A 12,915-nucleotide genomic window follows, 5' to 3' on the forward strand; every position below is an offset into this window, starting at 1 on the left:
GGAGAAATTTTCCGCTAATTAAGTTACTTTGTCAGCACCACAAAACATGCTTCTTGGTATATCAGCAAAATTGCTTTTGTCAAGTCCTGACACTGCGGCCCCAGTAACTAACTAGTGTCTGCTGCAAGCAGCCACTTGCTGAGAAAACAACTGTGTAACTTCTCTCCAGTGCTATAAAAATTAAGGGATGTTCTTCCCCCCTTTTTTACTAAATCATAAGTTGACAGTAAATTCCCCTTCAACTACGCAGAAGCCCCTGATGCTTTTTTTTAAGTCCGTGTGAGAAAGTGAAAAACTTGAGTCCTTGCAAATGTTAAACTTTCAAATAATCGTCTTTAAGCAGGTAGTCCCTTCTGTTAATGTATTTCAGCTGGCTTTATATAAAAAGTCCTGCAATGGAATTCAGAGAACGTGAATCTCCACAAGTCCTACGGTATCAGAAAATATACAGTTAAATCTTTTGTTGTTTGAGAGCCCTTAAGAGAACTCACCTCTCCTGCTCCAAGGAACAGCACTTTCTGCTCTGCAAGTGGTTTACCGGTGGCTTTCTGTGCTGCCAGCAGTCCTGCCAAGGCCACTGAAGCTGTCCCTGTAAAAGCAGGACAAATCTAAGGAGAGGTGAACAGACCTACGTGGCAGATTACGGTTTCAGGCAAGGGTTTTGCATATATATTAAGGAACACAAACAAAGGCTATACCTTGAATATCGTCATTGAAGGTACAATATTTCTCTCTGTATTTTCTTAAAAAGCGAAAAGCATTGTGGTTTCCGAAGTCTTCAAATTGGATAAGTGTGTTCTGGCCATACCTACGGAACACAGCAAATATTCCTATCACTAGACGCATGAAGAAATAAAATCATTTCAAAACAAATCCTGCGCATAATCAATTATCTTTGGAAAGATGATGTCCTCAGGCTTTTCACTGCTTAAAACAGTTCCATCTCCGTTCCATGCATATTTAACAGATAACTACAAGCAGCATGTTCCAGGTCACAGAGAAAATCACTACAGAGCCAGAAACACAGCCGTGCCTCTTGACTTCTAGTCCTGTCCTTATTCCTTAAATGACTGCTCCAAGGACAGTGTGTTATGGATTTTTTTTTTTGCCAGCAGTTTTGGCCACACTTCCGTGCAGAATATTCAGTGTCATACCTGTCTGTAATGGCTTCCATAAATTCATCAATTAGGTCATCGTAGACCTGCGAGCGATCCCTTTTTTGGTAGAGGCCCATATAAAATGGATCTTTTAAGAGCGTCTGAAAAAGAATCAATCAAAGACAGCAGCAGGATGAATCACTTCCTCAATATACACTTCCCAGAGTTCACAGGCACACATTTCACACAAAAGATACTGCATTTATATAGCCGCTATAACTGCCTCCAGTCTATATCACCCTTCAGTAACTTCAGCTGGCACTTGAGGTTGGTGATGGCGGCTTTTAAAATGGAACAAATCAATACTGTGAACAATAAACTGCTTTAATAAATCTGAGTCACATTTCCAGCTTCTTCAAGTCAGGTCAACCTGACTGTCTATTTTACAGCGTTCCAGCATTCAAATTACTTCCAAATGCACCATTTCACTGACAAATTAACTGGCGGTACAGTGAATTCCAAATCATTCACCCTTACATAAAATATTTGGGTTTATCTTAAATAAAAGTGCTCAAATAAAAATCTGCTCTTGTAGTACTAAATACTGTTAACAGACAAAGTTCAGTCATACTCACTGTATTATCAGTTCCAACATCGATGCACACAGGCAAGCATTTATCCGGATGTATTCCTGCACAGGCTGTATACAAACACAGTTTTCCTACGGGAATTCCCATCCCATACACACCTAGGTCTCCAAGACCCAATATTCTTTCTCCATCGGTGACGACAACAGCCTGAAAACAAAAAGCAGGTGAAATTATATATGATTACTGAAATGTATAAAGTTTAGCGTACTAGCAGTTGTGCTTTTTCCAGGCAAAAATTCAGGTATATTTTTTACAGTTAAGGAATAAATTACAAGGAATATTTGACTCGAAGCAATAACGCCTAATGTTAGAATCTGCTATGCTCCTTTTTCTTTGCGGAAATCCACTGGTCAAATCCCTGGAAGCTAAGTAGGAAGAATCCAAGCCGCCGTGCAGAAAGGCAGCTTGTAACTTGGGTTTATCATTTCTTGTAAATCCAGACATCAAAAAGTTCAGATAAGTATCATTCACCTCATCTCCCCTTGTGGTTCTCGACCCAACTGGGTCATACAGGTTTTTAATGGCAAAATCTGGGCCTCCCAACTACCGCTTCTGTGTCCTAACCCGAGGACAAGATCACCTCTCCTACTGCTATGTAACACAATAAGTAAAACCCAGAGGGGCATTCCCCAAAACCTCCCCAAAAGGTAGAACAATGAAGTAAAACAAGAAATTTGGCAAGTCCGGTTCTCACCATTACTGTTTACTCAAACCGTAAACCTCCCATTTAGGATAAAGCACTGCTCTTCAAGAGACATATTCTCTTATTTAGCTCAATTTTGCCATCATCATCAAGTAACTGCCAAGGATGCATTATTTAGCATTTACATTTCCATCAAATACCAACGAATCTTAAGAAACTCCGCTGAGATTATATAGCAACTAGAAAGAAATGTATACAGCCATAATACCTTAACGTCATTCTCTGGCCAGTTGTTCACAATTGACCTTATGTGGCCTCTGTCTGAGATAGAAATAAATAATCCTCTGAAAGAAAAAACAAAGCAGAAATATTTTATAGGTGGCAATCAGAATTTTCACCTTGCTTTGTAAAACTAAATGCCAACCAGTAAAAATTTCTTCAAATTGAAAGCGTTGCAATCACTGACACAAATCTCTAATACACAAGTCTATTTGGCTACTTTGACACTCTAAAATAAGAGCACAGAGAAAATACTTTTCATGATGTTCCCTGGATTTTACACGACTACAGATATTCACCTTTAATACTCCTCTAGGGTGAAACACCTCTGGTGTTAGCGTCGGATATGACAGGATATCTCCTGGAAGGACATGAGAAGGGAACACGATCCTAAGCCTGGCTTTACCTTAGTGAATCAAACGTTCACGCCATTAGACAAGGCGAGGGGAACGGAAAGAAAGGAAAAAGAAAGACAGGGAACGAGCATATTGTCTTCTCCAAGACCAGGAGGAGAAAAGTGCTTCCCACTGCTGGGTGCTCCTCCGTGGGAACGTGGGAGGGGAGGCAAAGGAGCAGAAAGGAGCAGAGGTGAAGAGAAGCGTTGTGTTTCCGAGTTCCTGCCCATGCTGCTGTTTCTTCTACAGACAACTTCTAGAGGGGGACAGTTGTCAACCTGGTCCTTAATACATACAGAGAAGCGGAAAAGTATATTTGAACTAACAGTACATCTCTCATATCCCCTTGCCCCAGATCAGGAGCAAAACCACGCGTTTCTTACTGGCTTTATCACAGCAGCCGTACTGCACGTTGGAGTCCTCATGGCAGTGGAGGATTAGCCCTTCCTCCACACAGCACTAAAGCCCTCAAGCGAGAGGGCTCTAGAAATACTCTATGAATTGCAGTCGAGAGTATCGTGGAAACGAGCTGAAATCACTGCCAGTCTGAAGTGCTTTCCTCAACACAGAGCTAAACCTGAATGGTTGTTTTGAAGTCACTGCTGAACCCAAATCAGATCCCAGCCAAGCGTATTTACTGTGTCAGAGTAACCGAAAGCTGACTCCTGGTAGCACAGCTTTAACACAGGGACCATCAGCACCCAGTGGAGTCTGCAGAGCTACCATGAGGCAAGCCTCTCCCTTCCTGCTTTGCCAGCATCTCGCCCCACAAGCTGCTCGCTGGCCTCTGCTCCTGCACCCAAGATGTCACACTGTGGTGCTCTGAAAAGCATAAAATCATAGAATGGTTTGGGTTGGAAGGGACCTTAAAGCCCATCCAGTTCCAACCCCCTGCCCTGGGCAGGGACACCTCCCACCACACCAGGTTGCTCCAAGCCCCGGCCAACCTGGCCTTGAACATCTCCAGGGATGGGGCAGCCACAGCTTCTCTGGGCAACCTGGGCCAGGGGCTCACCACCCTCACAGCAAAGAATTGCTTCCCAATATCTCATCTCAATCTCCCCTCTTCCAGTTTAAAACCGTTTCCTCTCATCCTGTCACTCCCCTTGCTGCTCCAGAGTCCCTCCCCAGCTTTCCTGGAGCCCCTTGAGGGACTGGAAGGGGCTGGAAGGTCTCCCCGGAGCCTTCTCTTCTCCAGGCTGAACCCCCCCAGCTCTCTCAGCCTGTCCTCCCAGTAGAGGGGCTCCAGCCCTCCCAGCATCTCCGGGGCCTCCTCTGGCCCCACTCCAACAGCTCCGTGTCCTTCTTATGTTTGGGGCATCGTAAGAATCTCTCCAGGACTGGGATCCTTTGCCATCAGCAGGAAACAATAATAAAAGTAGCAGCAATATATATCTGTCGTTCTTACTTTGGTCTCCTGAAGATGTGTCCATACTGGGAGCAGGCAAGGCCTACTGTTGGTGTGTACACAATTGGCATTAGCCGCTCAATATCATCTTGTAATACCCTATAGAATAATTTTTCATTTCTCTCTTGGATTCCCATTATGTAGATATACCTGAAATGAAGCAAAAGAAAAAAAAAAATCACTTATTGTTTCACATTTATGCTTATTTAAAACAATGTACAAAATGTCATAGCAAAACCCAAACTTGCTTCATATTATTTCTTCATGAAATTCCTGCTTCTGCACAAGTCAGGCTTTGAGCGCTAAACAAAACTTGGAAAAGAGAAAGTAGCAGTACTAAAAAGCCGAAGTGAAAATACTGGATATGACATAACATGCATGCTAACGAGTTAATGCACAAACATGCATTGTGATAAAAAGATAACCCATGGATTTATTACAGGATGCAGCTGGGAGTCTCATTACTGTTTTAAAAAAAATAAAATTTAACAGTGACAGAATTTTTCATCCAAAAAAAGTAAGGTCCTGACAGTAAGGTCTTGTTAATCCTAACATTAACACAGCTGTAAAACAAATTAACTCCTAACAAAAAGTTGATTTTGAAATTCTTAGCTAGGCGTGTAAATTAAACCTGCATTTTTGCACATTCATCTACTGATCCATTGTGCATCGATTCATACTCAGTCGTCTTGACATAAAGATAATGAATTAGGGATTCGTTTCAGGCTACAGCAACCGGGCGCTTTGCCAATATAGATGACATGACTGTTTCAGATCAGCAAACGACATGATGCGGATTTAAAAGTCATCTTTCCGTTTTCATGAGAACAAAAGAGTTTTGATGTGGTCCAGTAAGCCTCAAACCATTCCAGTGCTCCTCTCGCCTTTAGGAGACCACGTATTTTGACATGCAGATACGCATAGGCTTATATGAAAACAGTAACAGGCTGCTAAAAACATGCTATTCTAAAAAAAAAAAAAAATTAAAAAAAAAATCAAAATCCTTCACATTTTTTTCACCAAACCAGTGGATTAAACAAAGACTGATATAAAAAAATTCTCCATTAGGAGACTCAAAATTCTAACCCTGTATTTCCTTTCTAGCAGTAACCGTTGCATATGATAAATACTGTTATTCACTGCTAATTATCAAACCCTCAATTTACCTTCACTCTCACCTATTTTTCTAGCATGTGCTAGCTGCCCCCTTCACCCCCTCCAACAGTTCTGTGCTCTAACAACCTGCCACCCAGATCTTGCACATTACAGAAATGCATATTACAGTAATACATATTACAGCAAGGTTTGCAGCTTTGTTACTGGGTAATTTCTGCACCTTCTTTTTTTGTTACCTCGTGACTGTGAAATATAAGAAAAAAAGCTCCCCAACCTCATTGAGCCACATGATGAATGCATGATTGATGAAAGCAGTTTTCTGTGCAGAAGTGAAAATAGCCTCCAACAACTGAAAAGCCCAGCGGAGGTGGAGAAACCCTGTTTGGTTATCCCCATGAAATATTTTACAGCAATTTCCTTTAACTTGCATGACAAAACACAGCCAGAGGAGCGCTTACTTTTCCAAGGGGTCAGTCATTTTTGCCAAATTCTTATGGAAGCGTAAGGCTTGAATGTCTTGTGTCTCTATTTTAGGAGGTAGAAGTCCTTGCAGCCCAAGCATCTGTCGTTCGTGTAATGTAAAGGCCATACCCTGAAAACAAGAGAGGTGAGAAATAATTAGCAGTTCTTCCCGCAGCATTTCTATTTATAATGTTTTTCTATTTGCCATTTCAGACGATCCACTGCATCCTTTTCTCATGGCAGGTGCCAGAGCAGGCAGGGTTTGGATATATTTGCCTCTGCTGGCGTTCTCCTCATCCTTCGAGGGTATCCCTTTTGACCACAGCTTTTCCGCAGCTCTCACATCCTTATACCCTTTGCCAGATTGCATTTTCCTCTGTAAAAACGGAGAACAACTAAGAGACAGACAGACTAAGGTTTAAAAGTAAAATAACAGCTGCTTCTTGACTTGTTTCATAGGAACATAAGGTTGACCAAGAACATGTGCGTCACTCAGTCGGGTCCTGACAATCAAAGAGCTTTCTCTGAATTGCTCCATTTGCGGCTTTTTTCTCCATACTGTAGAAAACTGTAACGGTCTACTACCAAAAAGCTTTATTTGTAACAAATTCAGTCTCAGAAGAGTTACACCAGAAAAATATCCCACCATTTCCATTCTTCTCTGTTTCAAGGTGGATGAAGAACTTGATTTATTGTTATTTAAACACTGATCCAAATTATTTAGCAATAACATTCCATAAAACTGGCTTTTTACTTCGGACACGTAACAGCCTGCTGTGAGCTACCTGCTAGCGGAGAAATCTTCAACGGGACAGTCAACTCAAGGCGTAACTTTGTAAAATGTTAACTGATCCGAGTCCAGACTCACAGCCAACCTGGCTCAAAGTGCTGACCCCATTTCCGATAACTGACCCCACTTTAAGTTTGGCACTTCCAAAAGAGTAATGATAAACTTCCCTTATTTCACTTTATCCAACTGGGTCAGTTCAGTGAATGATTAAATCCATATACGCGAACGCAAGAGCTGAAAACCCAGGAAAACCTTTGCTGTGCATCAATTTGGGAGCAAAAAGTGGAATCTGAAAGGGAAAGGTCTGCTAGAGGCAATGTTTTGAAAGAGCTGGAAACAAGAAACAGCAGTTCTGCTCACAAACAACACTCTTTTGTTTGCTAAAGCAGCTAGATTAAAAAACAAGAGCACGTTTTCTCAAATTTCCCCACACTGGAAGCAGATTCTTACTGCCAAGTTAAAAAAAAAAAATGGTTTAAAAAAGCTTTTTAAGGTTTGCTTTATGCCTCGTAATTACAGTCCAAATTCCTCCTGCAATCAGAAGAATCACAAGAAAACAATATTTTCCCACTTTAGAAGACATATATTCAGATTAGAATATCTATTTTTTTCACCTCTGCCTATGTTTGAATAGACTTTCATGGGTATTTGTAGAAATCAAGCCCATTAACCAAAATCCTCTAATTTAGCGTCTATACTTAGTGTAATTCAGCACGCTTGAATGGTTTATAACCAATATAACTACTCCTTAGGAAAAAACATAATTAAAATAATTAATATTTTTACATATTTTTTTTTCCTCTTTGCTTACTTAAATCACATTTAATATCAGTTGTTTTGACTACACAGATTTAAGCAGTCCATCTGCTTTTCTATACTAATTCTATACTATGTTCTCAAGTAATAAAATATTTGGAGTTAAAAAGCAAGCTACTCCAAGAAAAAAAAGAATGAAAACCTTCTGTGTTTGCAACAAACTGTAGTGTTTAACCCTAAAATTGACCGATGCTTTCTGACAACCTTCCATGTAATAGATTCGCCATAAATTACTGAACTTAATTCGTCCTTTTTCTATTGTGAGTCATTTGCAAACCCTTTTTTTCCTCAAACCATTGTTATTCGCAAGTATTCTTCCAATATATAAATTGTAAATAAATTTCAGATGACGGCTCATTCCTTAACTTTTTCCCCTTGCTGCTGGTCTTTTGCTGGGTGTAACAGTCACTTGAGCCACATGGTAATTTTTCTGAAAGCTGATTTGACTAATCCAAAGCTTCCACTGAGAACACAACCACGGAAGCAGCACCAGCATGAGAAAAAACCACACGGAATATACACTGAATGTCTGGTTTGGGGTTTGTTTTTTTTTTTTTTTAGTTATACTGCAAAGAATCTACTTCATTTTCACTTCTACGTAATTCACAAGGAATATTGAAAGATTCTCTGGGAATGTAAATGCACCTCCCAAAGTTGCATGGAAGCGAACCGCGCAAACAGACATCTCGGCTGTCTTCCCCTTTTCCTTAATCACGCCCTAAATTTGTGACGGTCAGCAGTTCATGCCTTTTTAAAACAATCCTTTCTCAACACAAACTGTACTTGCAGCGCCAGTGATTTAGGACAGGAAGGCCAGTACAGCTGGTAAACATCTCTGATATTTTGACTGTTACTTTAAGCACTACAAAAACAAAAGCGATGCCAAAGATATTAAGAAGAAGAAAAAAAAAAAGCTTAGTTTCTTTTCAGAAGATAAACACTGGTCAGTAAAGTCACTCATACGAGTAGTTTAAGGCATATCAAAGGCCGGAATCCCTTCAGTGGTACCATACTGGCTACACTGACATTTTACTCTAAACTAGCTGAAATATCTCACCAGCAAAAGCCACATCCATCCCATTAGAAACTCTCAAGTCCCTTAAAAATAAAGTCTATCTAATTTCCACTATTAGCATGACACTGGGACGTGGTTTTTCCTTCATTTTCCCTGTACAGTGAAACCAGTGACCTTAAACTGAGTCCTTAATAACATCAAACGAGCCTTCAGGTTAGCACTAAGCAGAGCAGCTACCCATCTTTATTCAGTTTATTCACATTTTTTCTAGTCTATAGGCAACCTGGTTTTTCAGTGTATCTGGAGTCACAATAATATTAAACACAGTGAATTCTCTAAGTGGTACTAAGCACTTCCAGCTGTTTATTTACGTGACAATTAGATCTTACCACATTAAAAGATGCCTTAATTTTTGCCCAGACCTAACTCAGGCATCTGAATGCCATCAGCCTCCATAGAGAAATTCAATCCTCGTTCCAACTGGAACAGAACAAGTTTAGTCCAGAGCAGCACTATAAAAACCCCAGAGCCATTTCAACACTTGCTGTATTTCCATTCATTATCTTTGTCCATGACCATCAGCTGCCTCTTTGTTTCGGATTTGAGATTGCAGCTTGTTCCCAATACAGCACCTCGTAGGACGGAGATTCTCCTTAAACTGGTGTGCCTAAGACCTGCAGTATTACAAATTTCCTAGCCTTTTCCCTCGTTTTATAAACCCCAGTGGGGTTCGACAGACCCAGCAATCCGTTCCCAGTGAACCCAGAGGCACTCAGCAATTGGCGGCACTGGGACTGACGTTCTCAAAGGCACTGAAGATCCCAGCACCTTCTCAAGGGCCAAACTCACACTGGTTTCCACTGGGATTAAATGCCTAAATACTGTAATGATTTGGGTTTAAGTCCCCGGGATCACTTTTTGGTTTCCTTTAACCCACGGTGCTAGGTGTCCTTTCTCTCAGTGTTATCCACTGCCTTTCGCTTAGATTAGTTTCCTTAATCCTCTTTACAACTCAGAAAAAACAGGTGTCCTTTCTAAGATAGCACAGACAGAGCAGGGAACACATCTAGGAGAAAACCCGGCACACTTCAAAGACCGCAAATGAATTAATTAATACACATGGACAAATTTATTGCAACAAACCCAACATGCTGATGTGGGGGGGGGGAAAAAAAAAAGGAAAGGCAAATAAAATGAAGTGTTGACAGTTTTTTAGTTAAGACAAGCACACATTGAATCACCACGTACTGTGCCTTTAATCCACAAACTATCTGGCGCTGGGACCTAACAACTGGGTTCTACTACCCAAAGCGAGCGGTGCTATAAATACCAGCATATAAAAATTCTACTTGCCTACTTTGCACGAAGGTGAAGAGGAGACTTGAATCCTGCGAGCCTGATTTTTATAGCACCACTGAGTAAGTAAAACTGAGAGGTTTCCAAGCAGAGAAGTACTAGCGATGGTAATTTTTTTCCCCACCTGCAAAGGCTTGCAGGCATATATACAGGAGGCGATACTTTTACCTGGTACCATAAATACTCTCACGCATTCTGAAAACATGTGCAGTTTATAATAAATAATCCATTCAAAGCCCCTGACAAAGACGTAAATGCAGAATATATCCAAACATGCCACTGTTTGGAAAATGAGAGTTAGTCGCCTTCACAGGCAAGATTTAATCAAATGGCTTTCATTGTTATATCACATTCAGCAGTATATCATGGGCTTTGAAGTAGCATCATAAATATCTTTAAAATAAAGCAATTTTACATTGGATTGCGGGCTGCTTCTCTTAACTCTGCTTCCTTTTGCTAAATCACAAAGTTCACTATTGCACAACGCGCCTCCACTGCAAAAAATAAAGTTCACACATATGAATCAAAGGTGGATTTGCTATCTCAACCATAGATTCAAAGTTTCTCTGTGTTTATGAGAATAATGTGGAATATGGAAACCTCCTTTGATTTCTTTCCTCCTTCAGTTTTTAAACTCAGTTTCCTATCTTTATTCTTCTAGAAACAGCATCGTATGCATACTGGAAGGTACGGCTGACACAGCACAGCCATCTACTGCATGAAATGACCCAGACCTTCCCCAGGTGATTAAGCCTTTAAAGACCTTTGTCTCTCCGCAGGCAAAGATGCCACCAGTTCTTGTACCTCCTCTGTAAGTGTGGAACCAGATGTACATCACTTTAGCCGTTGAACCAGACTTAGCTAACCCGCAGTAGCAGTCCTTTCCTTACGATGTGGCTTCAACTAAAAGCGTTCCCCTGCAGAAAATGGCAAAAAGTCAGAAACAGAAAGCCTTCACACACCAGCAAGGAAGTCATCCAGCCTCTCTAGGTTTTTTTTCCCAAACACCAACAGTTATCGTAAAGCTGTACATTTTAAATCATAGAATGGCTTGGGTTGGAAGGGACCTTAAAGACCATCTAGTTCCACCCCCCCTGCCCTGGGCAGGGACACCTCCCACCAGCCCAGGTTGCTCCAAGCCCCGGCCAACCTGGCCTTGAACCCCTCCAGGGATGGGGCAGCCACAGCTTCTCTGGGCAACCTGGGCCAGGGGCTCACCACCCTCACAGCAAACAATTTCTTCCCAATATCTCATCTAAATCTCCCCTCTTCCAGTTTAAAACCGTTTCCTCTCATCCTATCACTCCCCTTGCTGCTCCAGAGTCCCTCCCCAGCTTTCCTGGAGCCCCTTGAGGGGCTGGAAGGGGCTGGAAAGTCTCCCCGGGGCCTTCTCTTCTCCAGGCTGAACCCCCCCAACTCTCTCAACCTGTCCTCCCAGCAGAGGGGCTCCAGCCCTCCCAGCATCTTCCTGGCCCTACGCTGGCCTCGCTCCAACAGCTCCATGTCCTTCTTGTGCTGAGGCCTCATGGCCGTGATGGCATGATGACTGAAATGGTTCATCTACACCACATAGCATCACTGAACACCTCAGAGACATTTCATTAAACTGCTATTTTCCTATCTGAGCAAATGCCATTGCTTTTGTTCTCCTTTAACAGCATTAATCCTACAAAAAAAACTCCAAAAAAATTAAAATCCAAGACAGCTTGCTTCCTCCCTTCCTCCACCCACCATCCCAGCAGTTCAGGAGTCCTGAGCAGAATAGCTGATCTCAGTTAAATGAGGTGCAATACTACCTACCACCTTTGGCACTTATAGCACCTTTTCAGATAGATGATAACAGCTGGTTACAGATGAAACGGTTCCATCTTTCCACATTTTATTCCCTTTAAAAGCATGCAGATCTAAAGCAAGTCAGTAAAAGCTGTAGAAGCTGCAGAAACCTGGCCGTGCAACCTCCATCCAACAATCCCTCCATCTCCAAACCGGTTGGGCAGGACACAAAACTGGCGGTGGGACTTCTGGGCTGGGGGTGTGTGGGTGTGTGTGTGTAAGGAAACCAGCGGTTTGTGTAAGTTTCCTGCCTTCTAGGATCTTTCTTTGCCACTGATCAGAAACTGCTGGTTGTATTTCAAGCACTGCATTTTTTAGCGACATGACAATTACCATTTGCAGTACATCTCCACATCCTGTTTACCCTGGTTTCCCCAGGAAGGCAGACAGGCATTGCGCATTCTACACCCTGCCTGCTCAACCCAACTGACAGAGTCTAAAAAGTATTAAAATAAAAGAAACCAGACGTGTCAAAACCAGCATGATGAGAAAGGGCAGTGGAAGGGAGCAACTGCTTTTAGATCTTCAAGTTCATACAATCCTTCTTCACATTCTCTTGTCCTATCCTGTTTATTCTGTCCAATGAGCTTTAACTTTTGAGTTGGGGCAGTTCCTCAGGAATCGGTCCGGGATTCATCTGTCACTTGTGACACTGTCAGTGAATTACTTTTTAAAATTTATCGTATATTCCCATGCAGATGTGCCCAGGCGTATACATACATGCAAATATGTGTGCATGCACGTGCGTCTTTAATGCAATGGCCTAAAGATATTTGCTGAAGCTAGAAATTTGAGAGGCATTGTCAGTACAAGAGAACAACACCGAAGAATGAAATAACCGAACAATATTGAGGAAAGGAACAGTAGAAAAAGGCGTAACGGAACAAACTGTACGAGATACAGTCACGCACTTAGAGAGTATCAAGAAGAACTAATGCCACAAGGTAGAAGAATCATGAACTAAAATACAGAAAGTGTCACAAATTATTCAGAGTCATGAATTTGCTGCAAGACACAGAAAGCAAACATACGAATAATGTTACAGGTCACGTATT

The 12,915-nt window shown here is 41.7% G+C and overlaps 1 protein-coding gene across 2 annotated transcripts in view; it reads right to left on the minus strand.

Annotated features, from left to right (window-relative positions):
• LOC128902002 (NAD-dependent malic enzyme, mitochondrial-like) overlaps window positions 1–12,915 on the minus strand; it is a 34,664-nt gene that overhangs the window by 11,334 nt on the left and 10,415 nt on the right. For both annotated transcript variants that reach the window (XM_054184251.1, XM_054184252.1), the window contains exons 3-9: window positions 6,047–6,180; window positions 4,473–4,622; window positions 2,659–2,734; window positions 1,733–1,894; window positions 1,155–1,258; window positions 699–808; window positions 492–589 (exon numbers count right to left, since the gene is read on the minus strand). In XM_054184251.1, coding sequence (XP_054040226.1) covers window positions 492–589; window positions 699–808; window positions 1,155–1,258; window positions 1,733–1,894; window positions 2,659–2,734; window positions 4,473–4,622; window positions 6,047–6,180 — 834 coding nt within the window. The remainder of the gene's footprint in view (window positions 1–491; window positions 590–698; window positions 809–1,154; window positions 1,259–1,732; window positions 1,895–2,658; window positions 2,735–4,472; window positions 4,623–6,046; window positions 6,181–12,915) is intronic.

The sequence above is a fragment of the Rissa tridactyla genome, chromosome W (genome assembly GCF_028500815.1).
Source record: "Rissa tridactyla isolate bRisTri1 chromosome W, bRisTri1.patW.cur.20221130, whole genome shotgun sequence".
NCBI lineage: Eukaryota > Metazoa > Chordata > Aves > Charadriiformes > Laridae > Rissa > Rissa tridactyla.